The 20561-nt window shown below is 34.4% G+C and overlaps 2 protein-coding genes and 1 long non-coding RNA gene across 5 annotated transcripts; 2 read left to right on the top strand and 1 right to left on the bottom strand.

Moving 5' to 3' along the window:
* The first annotated feature begins 4505 nt into the window (after positions 1–4505).
* ciao2b (cytosolic iron-sulfur assembly component 2B) lies at positions 4506–9044 on the top strand. The gene is given in 5 exon segments (NM_001002449.1): positions 4506–4701; positions 4883–4962; positions 6866–6991; positions 7083–7128; positions 8098–9044. Coding segments are annotated over 5 exon segments (480 nt in total). The 5' UTR covers positions 4506–4574; the 3' UTR covers positions 8199–9044.
* Positions 9045–13642: 4598 nt separating this feature from the next.
* Positions 13643–16557, bottom strand: LOC141375108 (uncharacterized). Its single transcript, XR_012382599.1, has 4 exons — positions 16487–16557; positions 15148–15251; positions 14953–15023; positions 13643–13758 (listed from the first exon to the last, which is right to left on the bottom strand). It is a non-coding gene; the product is annotated as an uncharacterized lncRNA (long non-coding RNA).
* A 904-nt stretch (positions 16558–17461) lies between these two features.
* rrad (Ras-related associated with diabetes) lies at positions 17462–20402 on the top strand. Of its 3 annotated transcripts, none has more exons than XM_021477408.3 (5): positions 17462–17554; positions 17815–18082; positions 18214–18287; positions 18809–19013; positions 19386–20402. In XM_021477408.3, the coding sequence occupies exons 2-5, from the start codon at positions 17833–17835 to the stop codon at positions 19661–19663; spliced, it is 807 nt and encodes a 268-aa protein (XP_021333083.1). In that variant the 5' UTR covers positions 17462–17554; positions 17815–17832; the 3' UTR covers positions 19664–20402.
* The last annotated feature ends 159 nt before the right edge of the window (positions 20403–20561 follow it).

Below are 20561 nucleotides of genomic sequence, written 5' to 3'. Positions count from 1 at the left end.
GTGTATGCGGGTGAGATATGTGTGTAACCTAAAGCGTTTGTAATTTCATTAACCCGGATGTATTTTCTTAGTAGGCCCCAAACTTTGTTAAAAGCCTCCGTAAAAGCCAATGTCTCCCGTTGCTTTGAACTTGAATACTGAGCGTATTACATTCAAAGATGTTATTTATGTTCAAACAGCTACACCCCTAACACCCCTTTAAAGTTGTCTAGCCTAACTAAAAAGGATTTTCAGTAGCTCAGTACTTTCTCCTTGTGTCATTCCATCTTTTTTTTCACATAACTAATTTTTCTTAATTTATTTTCTGTGTATTTGAATGTGTGGATTGCTTGGGTTTTTCACAAAAATCTGGGTCAATTTTATATCAACAACTACTTTAGAACTATATTTAGCAGGAAAAACCATGTTGTGTTCAAGTCAGATTTGGATTACTGGTCTATTGCTGTTTGGTTAAAGGAATAAAGGCAGTTCTCCTGTTTCACTGGTGCCTAATATGCCTATAATAATTCGGTCAAAAGACTCTTAAAATCCAAAATAAGAATTGATTGGCTGATTAATTACCTACCCTCTCTGTTTAATCAAGGGCAAGGTTCCAAGGTGGATGAATGCTGCTTAGATTTGTAAGCATATGCTTGACCTTAAAACTAATTTTAGTTACTTGCTTTCTCCTGCCTGTTGTGCTGGAGTGTTCTGGTTACACTGGGCTCCTCAGCATCAATATATGGGTTAAATACTTCTGTCTCAATGTGTTTGAGGTTGCAAAATTCTTTTGTACGGCACTGTGAAAAGGGGCGCGATTAAACAAGACATTAAAAAAGCAAGCAATTGGTCCATATTTTAAATGTTACAGAGAAGTACTGTTTTGATCTTTGATTGGTCTTACAAAGCCATGTGATGCAATTTCACAGGTCAGAATTCGTCAAGCTTGAACTTGAGGGTAATACAATATGTGCAGCAGAATAATCAGTGAACCAAACAAAGAAACAGGTTGTTGTAATTATTGAAACAATGAGCCAGTTACAACATAGTAGAATCGTGAAGATAGGGATAATAAGCCGAATAGCTGTGTCTTAATGCTGCAGTCACATTAGAGTTTGTACGTGGGAAATTCTGTTGTGCAGCGCTGCGCTGCGCTGCGAAAAAGGGCGGGATTAAAAAAAGATGATTAGACATTTAAAAAAAGTTTCTGTCTGTTTTCATCCTTGATGGTCTCACGCAATCATGTGATGACATTTTGCAGGTCAGAGTTCACTAAACTTGAACTTTCCAATGCAGGAAAATGCAAAACTTGCTGCACGACCTTGCGTTTTCTATCTGACGCATTCACTTGCCTATAAATGGAAGTCTATGGGGAGAAAAGTGCAGTGTGACAACAGCTATATTCTGTGGCTGCATGTGAGATATAGGGCTCTATTTTGATGATCCATGTGCAAAGCGCAGGGCGCAAACGCATTAAGGGCGTGTATGAATCCACTTTTGCTTACATAAGGATGGAAGAATATGCTTTGTGTCGTGGCGCATGGTCTAAAAGGGTTGAGCTTATTTTCTTAATGAGATATAGGTGTGTTTTGAGAATAAACCAATCAGAGTCTCATCTCCCATTCCCTTTTAAGAGCCAGTTGAGTCACGCCATGGTGCATTTGCTATTTACATAACGTAAAGTAAGTGAAAGTGGAAAAACTGAGCATTTCACTAGCAACAAAACAGTTAAACAGAGCATCTTCAGAGCGCGAATGAGAGATAAGGCATCTAACAATCTACTTTCACTTTCACTCTCGTGGATAGGGAACCCTTGTACGCACAGATATCCATTGGCCTATACAAAACTAATTTCATCTGTTAAGCACAAATATTTGTTTCAAAACTATTTTTAAATTCAATTTTAATTTCCAGCAAACGAATAAATGAACAATAATAACGAAGTGTAAAACTGAGTTATATCCTAATACACATCCTGTGCCCTACATGGTCTGAAACCTGACAGGTGGGCAAATCTAAGCTTGTTTTTAATAAAACAAATATAAATGTGGATATAATAAATAATACTAATAATAACATTATACAAAAGCAAATTGTTATGAATGAACTGAAAAAGCCCCCGAGTTGAAGAACGCATGAAAGTATGGATTTTAAATTCATGTAGGCTAGAAAATAATATGTTTTGTAATATTTTAATCCTTTATATTTATATCCTATATATATCCTTATTATATCCTATATATTTCCTTATTTTTATTCTTTTTCACATGTAAAGATATTTGCGTATTGCTCTACACCTTGTGTGTATTAAGCAGTGTGTAAGCGAGGCGCAAAACTATCGCACTCTGCGCTGGACAATAGACCGGCTATGTTCTGGTCTATTGAAAAATCTATTATAGTTTCTCAAAATAGCAATGTGCCAGTAATGCGCCTCAAAACACCTTCCTTTTTAGACCAAACGCTTACAGGCGCACATATGAGCACAAATGCATTTGCTATTTAAACAGCGTGGTTGCTATTAAAACATCAAAATGAGTCTTGTGCCAAGCTGAAACCAGCAAACAACAATTGCGTTGCGCCTTGCGCCACATTGCGCCGGGTGTATGATAGGGCCCCTAGACTTCAAAGGTGAGTCCTTTGAAGTCTACACAGGCCGAGGCGAACATTGTGAAATAAGATAGTTGAGCTATATACTGATCTTGTCACCTAGCAACCTTGGCAGCTTTCGTTAATGAGTGACAGTAACATTTGTATTGACTTTTTCTCAAAGTGATTTTAAAACAAGCATTTTGATAGCAAAACAAAATTCCCAAAATGTAGAAATATTAATATATAATATAATTCCCTATTTCCTATGCATTCAACACATAAAAATGTAAAAGGTCTATGAAATGACTTCTTAGTATGATTTGTTCATTTACATATCAAAGTAAACTGAAACCTAATTCATACAGTTCATACAAATATCATTAATATCATTTATTCATTCATTTTCTTTTTGGCTTAGTCCCTTTTTTATTCTGGGGTTGCAACAGCAGAATGAACTGCCAACTTATCCAGCACATGTTTTATGCAGTGGATGCCCTTCCAGCTGCAACCCATCACTGAAAAGCACCCATTCACACTCACCCACACACATACACTACGGTCAGTTTAGCTTACCTAATTCACCTGTACCACATGTTTTTTGGACTGTGGGGGAAACCGGAGCACCTGAAAGAAACCCATGCAAATGCAGGGAACATGAAAACTCCACAAAGGAATGTCAACTGACCCAGCTGAGGCTCGAACCAGCGACCATCTTGGAGTGAGGCAAATGTGCTATCCACTGTGCCACCGCGTCACCATCATAAATATCATAATTTATACAAATAAGCTAGAATGTACATAAATTGGATGAGGCAGCAAAATACCAACCAGTAACAACAACAAGCCTCAAATTAGTTTGAATTGAGACAACTTTCAAATGCTTCCTTCATAGGATTCAGCCTCTGAAATTTAACACAGCCAATGCAAGCATTTCATGTCTGTAAAGGTGTGGTCAGACAACACTTTTTGCCCCACTGACTTTCATTCATGCACATCCAAATCTATCAGACAGCAAACTGCATGTGTTAGTGAACTCTAACTTGTGAATTTGCATCACTTGAATGTCACCTGAACCTAAAGAAGATCAAAACACAACCTTTCTGTACAGAAATTCAACACGTGTTTTATCCTGCTCCTTTTAAGTGAAACCAACAGAAAGATTCTGTGACCATGAAGCATATACAGTATATATCTATATAAATATGGCCCAGTGGTTAGCACTGTCGCCTCTGATTCTCTGATTCAATTACCGGCTCGGCCATTTAGCATTTCTGTGTGGAGTTTGCATGTTCTCCCCATGTTGGCGTGGGTTTTCTCCAGGTGCTCCGGTTTCTCCCACAGTACAAAGACATGCTCTATAGATGAATTGAATAGACTAAATTGTCCATAGTGCATGAGTGTGTATATACAGTAGATGATTCCCAGCACTCGGTTGCAGCTGAAAGCAAGGGCATCTGCTGTGTAAACCATGTGCTGGATAAGTTGGCGGTTCATTCCACTGTGGTGACCCCAGATAAGTAAAGGGACTAAGCCAAAATAATAATAATAATAAGGACCTACAGAAAAAGCACGTTTCAGTAGAATGACCCAGAATGTTGTAAAATTATGTTCTACACCAGGGGTGGCCAAACTCGGTCCTGGAGGGCTGGTGTCTTGCATAGTTTAGCTCCAACTTCCTTCAACACACCTGCTTGGAAGTTTTTTGTATACCTAGAATGAGTTATAGCTATTTCAGGTGTGTTTAATTGGGGTTGAAAATAAAATATGCAGGACATCGGCCCTCCAGGACCGAGTTTGGACACCCCTGTTCTACACAGAACCAAAAACAAAAACATCGACTTTTATTTAAAAACTTTTATTTTGAAAACCGAGTACACTTCCGGGTTTTTCGCCTGGGTTGTGGTCATTTGTGTTTGGCTTCGAAGTAGAGTTAGCGACTTGATTAGCTAGTACTGCTAAAATACTAGTAACTTACTGGTCATAAATTCATTGTCGAGGGTGTAATAATGTCTGGTGGAACTCGACTAGAGAACGCCAATCCTCTGATATTTCAGCGGTCAGGGGAAAGACTGCTCACCTCCACTGATGAAGATGAAGATGTGGCGGACCCCATCGATGTCAGAGAGATCTTCGATATCCTTTCGTAGTACACCGTACATCACTTTTAGGCTACACCACTGCTTTGACAAGTCGACCTGGTTGCTTTGAATTATCTGCCACCATAGCAGTTATTTACTTCTGCAATCTGCTTGAGTTCACAAACTCATTTAAGTGTTCCTGTATACTAGAGTCAGACCTTAACTAATTAACTTACATTTGATCAGGTCGATCAATGACCCCGAGCACCCGCTGTCTCTCGAAGAGCTCAATGTGGTGGAACAAGTGCGTGTCAATGTGAGTCTGAGTGGTTTGCACAATAGCAGAACTCCTCGAATAAATAAATATGAAAAATTTGTTCACACTTTACAATAAGGTTTCATTAGTTACTAAGGTAAAGTTGATTTTATATTCCCTCATTCGTTCAGTGACAGCTTGTGACATTCATTCATATTTCTTTTATTATTATTATTATTATTATTATTCTCTCTGTATTGTTTACCCTGGTACTTTGAATTTAATAACTGAAATCACACGTAAATATGACTTCAAAACAACTTTAGCATTATTAAAATGAAATGTTGTACTTTGATAGTCATTGGCTGCTAATATGATGTTAATATTAGGAATTAGCAAAGAATACTTAAATAAAGTCATATTATTAGGGAGAAAGTCAGAATGTGTAAATATAAAACCAACTTTACCTCAATTCATTAGTTAATATGTTTACTAACATGGACTAAGTATAAGCAACGCTTGTGCAGCATTCATTAATCATAGTAACTAAGTTCAACATTCACTAATGCATTATTGAAATTCCAAATTCATGCTTGTTATTAGTTAATGCACCGTGAGTTTATATAAACTACAGTAATAATAGACTGTATTATATGGTAGTAGTACCTTATTGTAAAGTGTTACCAAATGTTTGAACTCTTCTATGAAAGTATAATTCTTCAAGGAAAAAAGAAATTCAATGCATAATATAAATAATTCATAATAAGTTATTGTGATGCATCATTCTTTCTCTCTGTTTCGAGTCTCAGTTCAAACATTTTTCTCAGAATAGATATAAATTAACTACCCCACCAAAATAAACATTTTTGGATTGCATTTCTTAACTCGTAATGTCACCAGTTAACGCAATGCATTTTTTCAACACATCCCATAATTTCAAAAATATTAACCTCTACCAAATAGTTGACATGTTGGTTTATGGTAAAAGTACCGGAGTTGATACATATACTATAAAAATCAGAAAATATGAAATTTAAGACCAAATTTATTTAAAAGCATAATAAAAATCTAACATTTTTGAACACTAAATCATCTTTGTTTTTTGAAGTATGCCATAAAATATTTCAGATGCTTATTTAACCGCAGGGTTTCCGTTGGGTCTTAAAAAGTCTTAAAATATCTTAAATCCCAAAATCTGAATTTTAGGCCTTAATAAGTCCTGAATTTACAGAAATATTGTTTTGAAGGTCTTAAATCTTTTTTTTTTTTTTTAAAAACAAGTCCTAATTTTCATTTGTTCATGTATTGCTAACCAACCTGGCCAAAACCCATGCAATCACCTGCAATCCATATACATAAATATTTTTATGTAATGATTAAAGTATTATGATCTTTAACACTACTTATCATAATAGTTGAACTATTTCCCTTACAATAGCAATTGTTTAAAAGTGCTCCATGTATTTACTGCTAAGGATACTGGCTTGGACAGATTGTTGCGCATAGATTTAGTTTATTATCATATTTAAACTTTTAAAACATTTGTCTTTTTTTTTTTTTTACGTATTCAATGATATATACATACATACATACATACATACATACATACATACATACATACATACATACATAAATTAAATTAGACTCAAAAAAGGCTAAGAGCTAAGGAATAAAAAAAAATATATATATATATACACACACATACATACATACATACATACATTTATATATATATATATATATATATATATATATATATATATATATATATATATATATATATATATATATATATATATATATATATATTATATTTTTTTTATTCCTTAGCTCTTAGCCTTTTTTGAGTCTAAAATTGTAAAAAAAAACTAAAAAAAAACAATACAAATGGTGAAGTAAAGTCTCATTTGCAAACAAGCGTTGATGCCTTTCTATCTTTTATAATATGTTTCCGGCTGAACAGGTGAATGATGAGGAGAGCACAGTGTCTGTTGAGTTCACACCGACCATCCCACACTGCAGTATGGCCACACTCATTGGCCTGTCAATCAAAGTCAAGCTGCTGCGCTCCCTGCCTGACAGATTTAAGGTACAGTGTATTTACTGAGCAACCAAACACGTTGGAACTTCTTACTGTAGGCTCTGGGCCACACATAAATCTTTTGTCTTTGTGTTGTTAGATTGACGTTCACATCACGCCTGGCACACATGCTTCTGAGGATGCAGGTAAACTGTTATGATAGAATAGTAGTTAATAAAGAAAAAAAAGTGTGTGTGTGTGTGTGTGTGTGTGTGTGTGTGTGTGTGTGTGTGTGTGTGTGTGTGTGTGTGTGTGTGTGTGTGTGTATGTATAGCATTTTCATGTAACTTTTGACTTTTGTCTTTTGTATTATGTAATTGGCTCTCTATATAATATGATTTAACACTTGAAAAACATTTTATTTTGAGACAAAAAAATGCAAATGTATGCAATTTGTTGGATTTTTTTTGTTCTGTGAGGATGAATTTCTTTTAGCTTGTAATATATCTATAAGAGTATTATAACTGTGTACTGCACTGTTTCTATTAAATTTATATATCAGTTCTCTCCTAAGAATATACTAGATTAAGATGCTGTTTTAAGGCTTAGATCTATAATTAAAGCTTTATATTTTCTTTTGTGGTGGACAATAAAACATTAAAGCACACCACAATGAGAAATGTACAAAAAAAACTTCGGCCAAATCATGATATATTTTATATATTTTTACATGATTTTAGGAAAATAATGCATGTATAATTCAGCAATCTTAAATTGCTTCAGGACAGGTACTGTTCATGTGGATGTATAATTACCACCATTAAAATGTATTAATAACTGGGTTATTATGGCCAACTAAGCTATTTTGTTCATTTTAGTTGCTAAATATAAACATAGAAATTTCAAAGCTAATATAAAGAAAAATCATAAATGAAAATAGTAACAATAGTATTGTAACAACAAATTTCTCAGCAAAACAACATCGTTTAAAAACGGCATTTTAATAATTAAAATAATAATTATTATTATTATTTACAATAATTTACTTTCTGAATATAAATTGTATGTTATATATATATATATATATATATATATATATATATATATATATATATATATATATATATAAAATTTTAGATATATATGTTTATGTATATATTCCCTTTCTACTGCAGTCAACAAGCAGCTGGCAGACAAAGAGCGAGTGGCAGCGGCTCTGGAGAACTCTCAGCTGCTGGAGGTAGTCAACCAGTGTCTGTCCAGCAGGGGAGTGTGATCAGCTCATTCCTGCTTCATTAACAGGTCATGACTGAACTCTTGAAGGCTAATAACAGTGCCATTAATAGTGCTGTTAATTTGCTTCTTTAGAATGATTGATGCATTCAATAAACAAAATCCGATCAGAACAACTCGTATTTAAAAGGAGAGAGTGGGGGATCTATCCATACTCTGTTTAAAAAAGAGAAGAAATTATCCTAATATAAAGTCAATATGGAAACAGAATCAGTTTTATTCGCTTAAGAGTATGTGGATACAAAAAAGGTGATGCAATTTTGTGATACATCCGTGTAAATGTACAAAATGACTAATATTAGTCTGATTTGAACAAACAGATTTTAGAAAGTTTTCAAAGGAATGTATGTTAATGAAAGTGGAGAATGTGTAAAACTGAAATCATTTGCACTGCCTTGTTTATTATTAGCTTTACAGTTTTGCCAATAGAAGTATTATATGGAATATGTTTTTTGAGCGAAATGTCTGGAATGCAATGAAGCCTTTTTAACTTTAATACCTTTTTTAGTGGCCATACGTTTGGATGATATATGGTTTATAAAATTTATAATAATTATCAATAACTCCTTTTGTGTTCAATGTGGTAAACTAATTCATTTCTACAAATAATTAATTTCTAAGTCAAGTATATGGATTTACTGGTACATCAACACTTGGTTATGCATCATGAAAATGATACATCAATAACATTCTACACTTCACAAGACGATGTAACTTGTAAGATGAGCTTTTATTAAGCTTTGTCACAGACCATTGGATTTAAGCTCTTTATTACTGCATTTTCACTGACTGCTGTTATAAAATAAATGTTTCAGTTTTCTAAATGCTGCAAATGAGTCCACAGTGTTTCTTAAAGCATCAGCTAGGAAGGATGTGATGAGGTCGTTTGCAAAAAAAAACAGGTTTTATTTATTTATTTTCAGAAATTACTTATGCAGTTCTGCTCTTCAGCACTAGGAAACTGCAGCTAGAGTCATTTCCAAAAATCGTGAATATTTTTAATACACAACATAAAAACATTATGTCTGAATGTTACTGAAAAAATTAACTAAAGAACTAAAAAGGGTTCCTAAAAATATTCTATAATAAGCATAGTAAGTTGCTGTGTCTGTTTAGATTACACTTGCTTGGCTTTCAAGTCGCAAAAGTGCTTTCACTTGCATGCATTAAAAATTCATGATAGATACTATTGCATGTAACAGAACTCCTATTCAATAGTCTTTTTTTATAAACTACCAGACTAGCTAACGTTGCAAGTCTTTTTTCAGTCTGGTCATGAAAATAAACACCATTATATTGAATAAATACCATATTTTTGTCAGTCAATTATATTTAACTTTTTGCTTGTCTTGCATTTATATCATAAATATGTGCATAGTGTATATAGACGTTTTGTTTATAAAATATGCTTTTTATTTGTTTTGTTTTTGTTACTTTTTTATGGCCAGAATTGTTCCCTCACAGCTCAAATGATTAATAAAACTGTGGTTAATAATTGCCATATGATTTTTATAATATATTAAGTAATGAAAATGTGTGGTGTTTTCCTTCTGTGCATCCATTGTAATCATGTCTGGCAAATCTGTGTCTTTATTTTCGTCAAAGTTTAAAAGCAGGGTTTGGGTTTGTCCGCACCAAGATACAATCAGTACAATGCTGTTTAGTCAGTATGAATCTTTTTAGGTTTTCAATGTAGTTTTTGTGCCCGAAAAGTTGGACTAAACAATGCCAGTGAGTTTTTTGTTTTTTTCTTTCTTTCTTCTATTAAATCATTAGTGTTCATAAACTAACTCTATTACATTGTTACAGCTTCTGGTCATTCTCTGGTAACCAATATGTGGATTTGTCTGTATGACTCATCATCCTTTAAATCTGTTTTCCCCATGGTTTTGCAGTTATATACCAGGCATTGGCGTAATAGCCAAATTTTACCAAATAAAGCAGGGTATAAAACTTTGGTAAGTCACTGCAATACATTATACACATCTCCTTCACATAAAGATTCTGAAATCAGCACAGATCTGTGTTGTTTACTTGCTAAAATCTTCCTTGTACAGTAGATTGGTTATTTTAAAAACGCTGAAGAATAAGTCTGATTAAACGTAAATAAATGTCTGCATGTCATACCAATCTTTTTACGCTAGATGGCAACATTGAACAATCTTTAAATGAACTCCAGCAGCGTGACAAAAGGTAAATTTGCCCTTGAGAAATACAGCATGTCTTACGTAGAAACACATGAAATTATGTAATGGTGATGTACAAACCTGCCTGAGCCTTACATCATGTTACCAGCATCAATACAACTCTGAAAATAACAAAGTGCAGATGGAGTAATAATTACACTATAAGAACAGACAAACACAACACTACAATAATTATATAAGCATTAATGTAAATAAAATCTGCTACATACAGAACATTTTGAATAAAAAAACTACTTTAAATTATTTTGGGGAAAATCCTTTTTTTTTAAGGTGATATGCAGGTTTGCTTTTTTATTTTTATTTTTTTAGAATATTCAGATTCTTAAAATGTAACAGTTACAAAGTAATCTAAACATATTTTGCAAAATAAAAAATAAAAAAAAAATATATATATATATATATATATATATATATATATATATATATATATATATATATATATATATATATATATATATTAATATATTAAATGCTCATAATTTCCCATAATTGCAGTTGCCATTTATTGATTACAAGTCTACTAAGTCTATTGCTGTAATTCACAATGTATTGTTCAGTCTCCAATTCTCAATTAGTTTTCATTTATCTAATTGATTCTCCTTATTTTTTTATAAAATTGAATCTCCACACAATTATACTTTGTTTGATTTTGAATCATCAGAAAATATGACCATTATGCCTATTGTTACTTGAAATACTTCGGAGGTCATATGCTTTGGGGTCAAATCAAATACAGTTTAACTCAGAATTATTCGGCCCCCTTTGATTTTTTATTATTATTTTTTTAATAAATATTTCCCAAATGATGCTTAACAGAGCAAGGAAATTTTCACAGTATTTCTGATATTTTTTCTTCTGGAGAAAGTCTTATTTATTTTATTTTGGCTGGATTAAAAGCAGTTTTATTTTTTAAATCCAGTTTAAGGTCAAAATTATTAGCCCCTGTAATCTTTTTTTTTTTTTTTTTTGGACAGTCTACAGATCAAACAATCAATATACAATACACAATATACAACTTGCTTAATTACCCTATCCTGCCTTAACTTAATTCACCTAGTTCAGCCTTTAAATGCCACTTTAAGCTGTATTAATGTGTCTTGAAAAAATAATTGAGTAAAATATTATTAACTGTCATCATAGTAAAGATAAATGAGTCAGTTATTACAAATCAGCTATTAAAACTATTATGTTTAGGAATGTGTTGAAAAAAAAATCTTCTTTCCGTTAAACAGAAATTGGGGGGGAAACAGGGGGCTAATAATTGTGACTTCAACTGTACATAAATGGATTTACAAACAAATACTTTAAAATAATCCAAAAATAATTCAAATAGCCTAGTCTGTGTTACTTGCTACAGTTTTTTTATTTCCAAATGTAACTTGTGGTTGATCAATGGCAGAATGTGTATTAGAATAGCCCAAAATAAGCTATTTTACCAAGCATAATTATATCCTAATTTACTACATTTTTATATGGTTTGTCCGAGCTCCGTTTAAGAGACAGCTTGAACCAGTCAAAACGAGCAAAATCTCTTTTTCATCCAAATAATGATAACAAATCAAGGCTAAATGGGTAAACAAAAAGAAGCCCAGATAGCAAAATACACTCGGGCCAGTTCCGGCTAGATTGTCGCCTGCCGGAGACTTACCCCTCGGCCCAACTTCGGCTGCCGGACTCGGGCCGGATGACTGTGGACTCACTGCCCGATTCCGGCCCGAATCAAGCGGGCCAGATGCGGCGGCCGTAAGCGAGCCGACGCTGCGCATCCGCGCCGGAATCGGCGCGAGGGTAATGTGCGCTGCGGCCCGGAGCTGGCGCGACTCCGTATTTATACACCTTATAAAACCTTTTGGTATTACATTGGTACTTGATATATGGTATTAGTTTATTTATATAACAGCAAACACAGGCTATAATGTAAACACAAAGTGTAAGCACTGCGTTTAACCTTTGAATAAAGTGCAAACTGCATACATATTCTGTAACGAAAATAATCAGACAAATGACAAAATTAATAAATGCTAAACGTTTATTGATTGCAAGAAAAAAATAGTACTAAAATTTTATAAATAATTTGTAGTGCACAAGAATATCAATATAAAAACAACAATAAAACAACACAATAAAGACACACAGAAAGATTTAAACAAAAAATCTAAAAATTACACACAAACACAGATGTTTTTAAAACAACCCTGTTTTCCCAATAGACTTGAATTAAAAATTTATAAAAAACAGCTAAAGTTTATATAAACCTAAATATAGAAACCAATTTAAGATATAGCAAGAAACATCTTAAAAATACCAATGACAATCCGTAAAATATCCAAGTCAAACTTGTGAAAAGTACTGCAGAATTCTAAAGAAACATCTTGAAACATTTTTTTAATAAAACATTAAAATAATAATAAACAAACAAACAAATAAATAAATAAATAAAAAAAAATATATATATATATATATATATAATTGCAGAAGTATAAAGTCAAACTTATTTTTAAATAAACTTGAACAAAATCAATTGCACAAACAGCAAGACATGAGTGAGATGATTATACATTTCATATATATATACACGTCTTGTGCAATTTTATATTTATAATTTTATTTGTATTACGTTTATTAAAAATGTATCAAGATGTTTCTTCATAATTTGGCGCACACACATACATACATACATACATACATACATATATACACACACACACACACACACATATATATATACACATATACATATATATATATATATATATATATATAAATGCAAATGAAAGAAACAAATTGTTCAAGTATCAGGGAACATCCTAATACACTTAAAATGTTGTTTAAAAAATAAAACAAAATAGTGATTTAGACATTTGACACATTAGCTTTCTCTTCTTTCTTCCTCCACCCCTGTCAGGGGCAAGTTGTAGCTACCTTGTAATGCATTTTTCCACTTCTTTATCAGTGGCGTGGTATGGACATTTGTCCTCACTCCATCTGTGATTAAAAGATAAACAGATAATTAGTAGTGAAGAAGTACTAATGTATAAAAAAAGAAAAAATTAGGAAAAAAGTAGGCTACCTACGAAGCAAAAAAAAAAAACAATAAAAAAAAAACAAATAAACTTAAAACACTTTGAAATTAGCAAGAGCTTGAACTTACCAGTTTCTTCATTTGTTCAGGCTGCTCCTTTAGTTGATTTTCAAGCTTTTCCAAATCAAATTGGCCAAAGGACGGTCAAATGTGTTTACATCTGGAATTTCATCACGTCTGTTTTGGTTTTGTGAGAATCAGGCCCAGCTGCTGCTTTATGACGTTGCATGATTTTAAAACTTCAGTCAGTCTTGCTAAAAAAGAAAAATAACAGATTAGTATAAATCAACCTGTAGCTTATTCTCATACAACCTCTGTAAATACATCAGTGGGTTAGACACTGCTGATATTCTCTAGTTGATCTTTACTTTCTAGCTGCATTAAACCTTAACAAATTTAGTGATGTCTTCAATTCTTACAAAGACATCACAAGATGCAATAAGTTCTGTCTTGATCTCAAACTGCACTAGAACAAAGACTGTAAATGTTCATAGGTGTACTGCAGGAGTGTCCAAACTTTTTGGGCCGAGGGCCAGATGCAAAAAAACAAACGTTGTTGCGGGCCAAATTTTAAATACATCACACAGACACGTGTGTGTGTGTGTATATATATATATATATATATATAAATACAGTTGAAGTCAGAATTGTTAGCCCCCCTAAATTATTAGCCACCGTTTATTTTTTTCCCCAATTTCTATTTAACGGAGAGTTAAACATTTTTTTCCACACATTTCTAAACATATTAGTTTTAGTAACTCATTTCTAATAACTGATTTATTTTATCTTTGCCATGATGACAGTAAATAATATTTGACTAGATATTTTTAAGACATTTCTATACAGCTTAAAGTGACATTTAAAGGCTTAACTAGGTTAATCAAGTTAACTAGTCAAGTTAAGGTAATTAGGCAAGTTATTTTATTACAATGGTTTGTTCTGAAGACTTAAGGGGCTAATAATTCTGACCTTAAAATGGTTCATAAAAAAATTTTAACCGCTTTTTATTCTAGCCGAAATAAAACATAAGTCTTTCTCCAAAAGAAAAAAATATTATCAGACATACTGTAAAAATGTTCTTGCTCTGTTAAACATCATTTGGGAAATATTTAAAAAAGAAGAAATAAATCAATGAGGGGCTAATAATTCAGACTTCAACTGTGTGTAGACAGACAGACAGACAGACAGATCATAACAAGAACTGCTGCTTAATTGAATGCATGTAATAGTGACACCCGGTGGTTATTTATTGAATTACGTTCATTTTTGTATAGCGGGCCAGATTCTATTGATATTTATAAAAAGCCTCGCGGGCCGTAGTTTGGACACGCCTGGTGTACTGGAATGTACAGTATCTGTGCATCTTGATGGTGGTCTTAAGATTTCTGCCATAGTCATTGATGGTGATGGTACTTGTGGTGCTGCATTGATTTCTGAAATCTTTATACCTGCCTTTTATCCAGCCTCTTTGTTCCAAATAATTTTTCTTCATCATGGTATAGATGTGTCTATACTGTCCCTTAATCAGATACATTTACAAAACAAAACATCACTTTAGTATAGTGCCAGGGCAAAACTCACAGGTTGTAATAGATCAATGACATAATGTTGACAGTATGTGTTTAAAATAATTGCAAACAAACCTGTTCTGTCTTTAGATGTATGACAGGCGATCATCATCCTCGTCTGTCTACCAGTCAGAAATCAGTTGCGTGTGGATGTTTGAGTCGAGCTTCCTCATATGCATCTATAATAAAACATCACATTGTTGTTAACCTCCCGTAAAGAAAAGTTCAAATCCTGAAATACTATCAAAGTTAATTAATGCATATAATACCTATAATGTAAATAATCAGTACACAGAAGGTTGCACAAGATTTATTCGGAGATTCATGCAGAGTGACAGCCTTATGAATCTGAGACATAGATTTGTAAGATTGTCAAGCACATGCATTATTCTGTACCCATGAAGATTAACCTACCATTGTGAAAAATGTTTGATGATAGCCAATAACAATAAACCATTTCAGCTGTTTGTTAAGCAATTAGTAATGTAATGTCTGAAAAGCTCAATCTATGTTGAAAATGTATCAGCAGTTTACAGCTTATAATGGAGTTTTAGCACACAACTATAACATGCCTATTCACGTTCAAAAGAGTGTGCTATTGACTTCTATGGTCGTGATGTGCTGCAAAATGATCTCACTAACCTTTGTTAAACAAGAACAATAAGACTTAACCAACAAATATTGTTACCCATTCATTTAAATCAGAATTTATCACTGTCAATAACATAAAAAAAACATCAAAATCTGCTTTAAGACGTTCAGTTTTACATTAACTGACCATTACAGCTTGAACAAAAGATATAATTGATTCACATAGGCTAAAAAATATGAATTAAAGTGCATAGTAATATATTTCTCTTGGATAATTTAAAGAGAATAGTAAACTGTCGAGTTTCGATCATTTTTCGTGACTAACTGCATAAACAAGATAAACAATAATATTTTATTAATCCAAAACGATTAGTTTTTATTTACACATAATCACAGAATTAATACTGTTGGATAAGTATACGCCTGTACAATGATTTTTTCAACATCCACGGTACTTTATAATGTTAAATCAGGAAAAAACACGTTTTGCCAAGTTAGTTAATGGATTCGTCTACAGAAACTTTCTTTAACGCAAAGTTAGCATACACACAAATTCGTTTCATGTTTCTTTAAAATAATTAAAATAGTTTTCAGTTACTACACACGTTACAATCTAACATTGTGTAAAAGGAAAAGGAACTTTCAGGCGTGTTTGTAACTGTTAGCGTTAGCATACATTAGCTCCAGTCGTGTTTCTTAAAGCAAGTTACATTTCGTATCAAACTGTTTTAAATTACTAAACGCTGTTACAACCAAACACCGTGGAAATGTTTTAAGCTCTAAATTCGCTAATTATACAGTACACAAGCAGTAAAAAGCTTACCTTTCTGACCGGAATCCACATGAGTCTTTGAAAAACCAAACTTTTTCTTCTTGTGATCTTCGTGCCATGGTGGTTGACAACCAGCTTTTTGGAGCATTACTGCCACCGTCTGGATTGGAGTTTGGATCATGAGTTTAGTCACGCATGTGTTTATTATGAAACCAACTTCTGCTTTAAAAAAAAAACAGTCAGCACAGGAGCGTGCTATCTCAAAAATAAGCAAATTTTACATAGTTTTTCTCTAGATGACATGTATAATCTATTTATAAATAATATTGTTTTGTTTGCGTCTAAACATTGCGACCATCCACACTAAATATTCTTTTTTTTTTTTTTTTTTTGCTATCGTACCATGAATGTTTTCTCAAATTATCATTAAACGTGGAGCTAACAGATTACTAGATAAAATAAGAACTTAATCAGTTGCCATCAGCCGAGTCCTTGCCAGAAGCGGCCCGGACTCTACAGACAGACTCGGGCCGGATATGGTTGACCGGAATCGGGCCAGTGCTTTACAGCCGCATCACAACCGCATGTGCGCGAGCGAGCTGCGGCCCGCACTCGGCCCGGATAACACTCGCCGATGCCGAGTCGGAGCCGGAGGCGCCGGAGGGCAGCCGAGCTCGGGCCGATTACTGCCTGCTATCTGGGAGTGTACCCTTCAAAGCAAGGCACTGTGGTGATAAAGCGTATACGCATTTACTCCATAGACAATGCAGAGAGTCGTGGCTGTAGTCTGTAGTAAAGGCGGAATATGATTCAGTGGCTCATCGTCTATGCAGCTCACGCAGGGGAGGGAAGACCCCTCTCTCTCTCTCTCTCCACCGGACGCCCGCGCACATCCGTGAATCACCCGCGCTCCTCCCTCAAAATCACGGCTCTACTATAAGAAACACGCGTGATTCTCCGAGGCAAACCCTCCCCGGCCTGACGTCACTCATTCACATAAATAAGGGCTCCGTCTCACCGGAGATCATAAGAGAAACCCTCGGCGAAGAATAACGGAGTAAAGCGGAATAACCAACTGGAATTTTTGACATTGAACGAAGATTTTATAGACGCTCAAATGTAAGTGTCATTTTCATATCTTATAACTCTGTTTCCAATAACAGCTATTATTTTTAATGTTATTAGTTGTTAAAGGCTAGTAGTAGTTGTCATTAACTGTAGAACATATAAGAAAGTGTTAAATTATTAAATATAGGCTACAGTTATTATAAATATAGTTCTACACAGACAGGTTTGGAATCATGACTTTGAACAAAGGAGACAAGTTGAGGAACATGGATAAGAGGAGAGGTAGCATGCCGTTTCCCCTGCACCTGCAGACTCTGCATCGGAGAAGTATGCCGGTGGACGACCGGGAGCTGCGCTCGATGCCCGCGGCTCAGCCCAGCGAACTGCCCGGCCTCATGCGCTTTAATGCCGACAGGAACAGCTGCGTGTCGGACTCCTCAGACTCGGTCATCTCCTCCGGCAGCGACTCGGACGGACAGGTCTACAAGGTGGTCCTCCTGGGCGAGCACGGCGTGGGCAAGTCCAGTCTGGCGAGGATATTCGGTGGAGTTGAAGACAGTAACGACTGCGAGGAAACAGGTGAATGTCTTGATTGTTTGATGTCAATTTTTATTCATTTCAGAAGACTTAATAGCCTAACAATTTTTTTTTTCAGGCAGCATCTAATCCATTTTACATACTTAAATTTATGTATTGTGTCTTCATTTTAGGAAACACATATGACAGATCTCTTGTGGTTGATGACGAGGAGACTTCCATCCTTCTGTATGACATATGGGAACAGGTAATGGCCATTTGCTAAAGTAGTTCATTTAATAAATGTAATTTGATTGAAATATAAAAAGTTAAAAAATACACAAAATAATGTTATAATATAAACATGTACATTATTAAAACGAATATAAATTTTACGTATGTACATTTTTGGGGTCTGTGGATTTATAATTAATAGTTGAGTATATATAACTAGTTAAAATGTTTTATGTTTTTCTTCCAAAATTAGAATAAATAAAATAACTAAACAGGTGCCATGTTTTCATACATGTTTAATTAACTAACTTCAGAAGAGTTTGGTTGAGTTGCCCCAAATTTAAATCACAAACCATTTGTTATGTTGACCAGTTAGCATTTTCTAGGGAGGAAAAAGGGAAAAGCTCTAAATGTTTATACTTTTTTAAATGAAATTTGGAAGAACTATTTTGAGACCTTTACAGAATGAACCTTTTTTTTCCTCAGCTGTATATATGCACACACATTAGCATTACTTGTAATTGATATTAACACTGCTTACATGTATTTCTACAGGATAACAGCCAGTGGCTGCAGGATCAGTGCATGCGTATGGGAGATGCCTATATCATCGTGTACTCGGTGACAGACAAGTCCAGCTTTGAGAAAGCTTCAGAGCTCCGAATCCAGCTGCGCAGAGCTCGTCAGTCAGAAAACATCCCTATTATCCTAGTGGGGAATAAAAGTGACCTGGTGCGCTCCCGGGAAGTTTCTATGGATGGTAAGATTCCACCCTTATATACAATTTATACCCTCTCCACTCATTATTTGCAGCTAAGAGCTCAAACAATCCAGTCTAAAAATGTTTTCCATAGCAGAATTTAAAAAAAAATTTCCGTATGTAAGAAAAAAATTCTTTAAAGAACTCTTCTCCAAAAATTATGGTGTTTTTTCTATGGCATCACTGAAAAAATGCTACTTTTATAACCCTTATTGTTTAGAGTGTAGTCATATTCTAGTTGTTGTGTATAAAGAGCTCCTGTCCCTTGAGATTTAAAGAGCAGAAAGCATAGTAATGTTGACAGTGTAGCTTGTGTCCCTCTGGTGATGGATTTATAGCTCACCCTCATCTCTTTTTTTCTGGTCTCTCTAGAGGGCAGTGCCTGTGCCGTTGTGTTTGACTGCAAGTTCATTGAGACCTCAGCCTCGCTGCATCACAATGTGCGTGACCTCTTTGAGGGCATCGTACGGCAGATTCGCCTGCGCAAGGACAGCAAAGAAGAGAACGCTCGTCGCATGGCCAACTGCAAGCGGCGTGAGAGCATCAGCAAAAAAGCCAAACGTTTCCTGGGCCGAATGGTGGCCCGCAAGAACAAGAAGATGGCCTTCAGACAGAAATCCAAATCTTGCCACGACCTTTCAGTGCTATAAAAACAATACAAACAAACTGGACTAATATGCCATCTGATACCCATGACCAGAAGCTGTGTGTTTTTAATGCTAATATAAGGACTATTTAGCTGTACAGACAAATACGAACTTGTTTTGTAAACCGAAGAAGAGATTATATATGAAACAAAACTGACAAGATCATGTTGTGTTGAGCGGCATGAGGCTTTTTATTGTTACGTTACCTTTTTCCTTCAGTGTTTTGCGGCCTTAATATGTATAGTTGTCAAGATTCTGTGCACGTAAATTAGGAGGTGATTTCACAAATCACAATGTTACCTGTGGAGAGCTGTGGTTAAGATGGCACAAAGGCGCGTTTATTTGCCTTGTGTATTTCTGTATCAGAGGAGGAACGAGCACAAGTCATACTTCTGGTTGAAACAACATATGGAATCAAATGTTACTTGAAACTGAGTGCGCAGGTTCGTAACTCAGCCAAGACACTGAACTCGATGCTTTTGGGTTTTGTTGGGGGTGGGATGGGATGGGGGTTGGGCAAGAGGCAATATAAATGCATTTCGATATAAGACGTCTGACATATTAAGTTAATCTGACATCTATGCTCCATGTGCAAATGAATGACATAGAAGCAATAAATAATGTGTTGTGAGCTGTTTCTAAAACGTTTGATTTGCACTTAATGCCATTTAATATGATTGAGTTGTGAATTTTGTTACATGTTTACAATGGTTTTATAATAAAATAAAAGATGCAATCTCTATTTTGTTGTGGCTGTTCTATGTCTGCAAATGCAGAATACACTTTACGACTTGAGGTTATAATGCCATGTAATTTATTCCCCCACACATATGCAAGCTAGAGACTTGCTAATCAGTTGAATAATTAGAGGAAACAAGTATTCTCAGACAATTAAGGAGGG

This window comes from Danio rerio, chromosome 7 (genome assembly GCF_049306965.1).
Source record: "Danio rerio strain Tuebingen ecotype United States chromosome 7, GRCz12tu, whole genome shotgun sequence".
In the NCBI taxonomy this organism is placed as follows: domain Eukaryota; kingdom Metazoa; phylum Chordata; class Actinopteri; order Cypriniformes; family Danionidae; genus Danio; species Danio rerio.
The sequence above is the reverse complement of the archived record's forward strand: the minus strand, read 5'-3'. Positions and strand labels throughout refer to the sequence as shown.

Excerpts from the sequence above, each read along its gene's own strand:
- rrad (XM_021477407.3), top strand. Across the intron at positions 18,083-18,213 it reads TAACGACTGCGAGGAAACAG|GAAACACATATGACAGATCT; the intron begins GTGAATGTCTTG and ends TCTTCATTTTAG. Across the intron at positions 18,288-18,808 it reads TGTATGACATATGGGAACAG|GATAACAGCCAGTGGCTGCA; the intron begins GTAATGGCCATT and ends GTATTTCTACAG.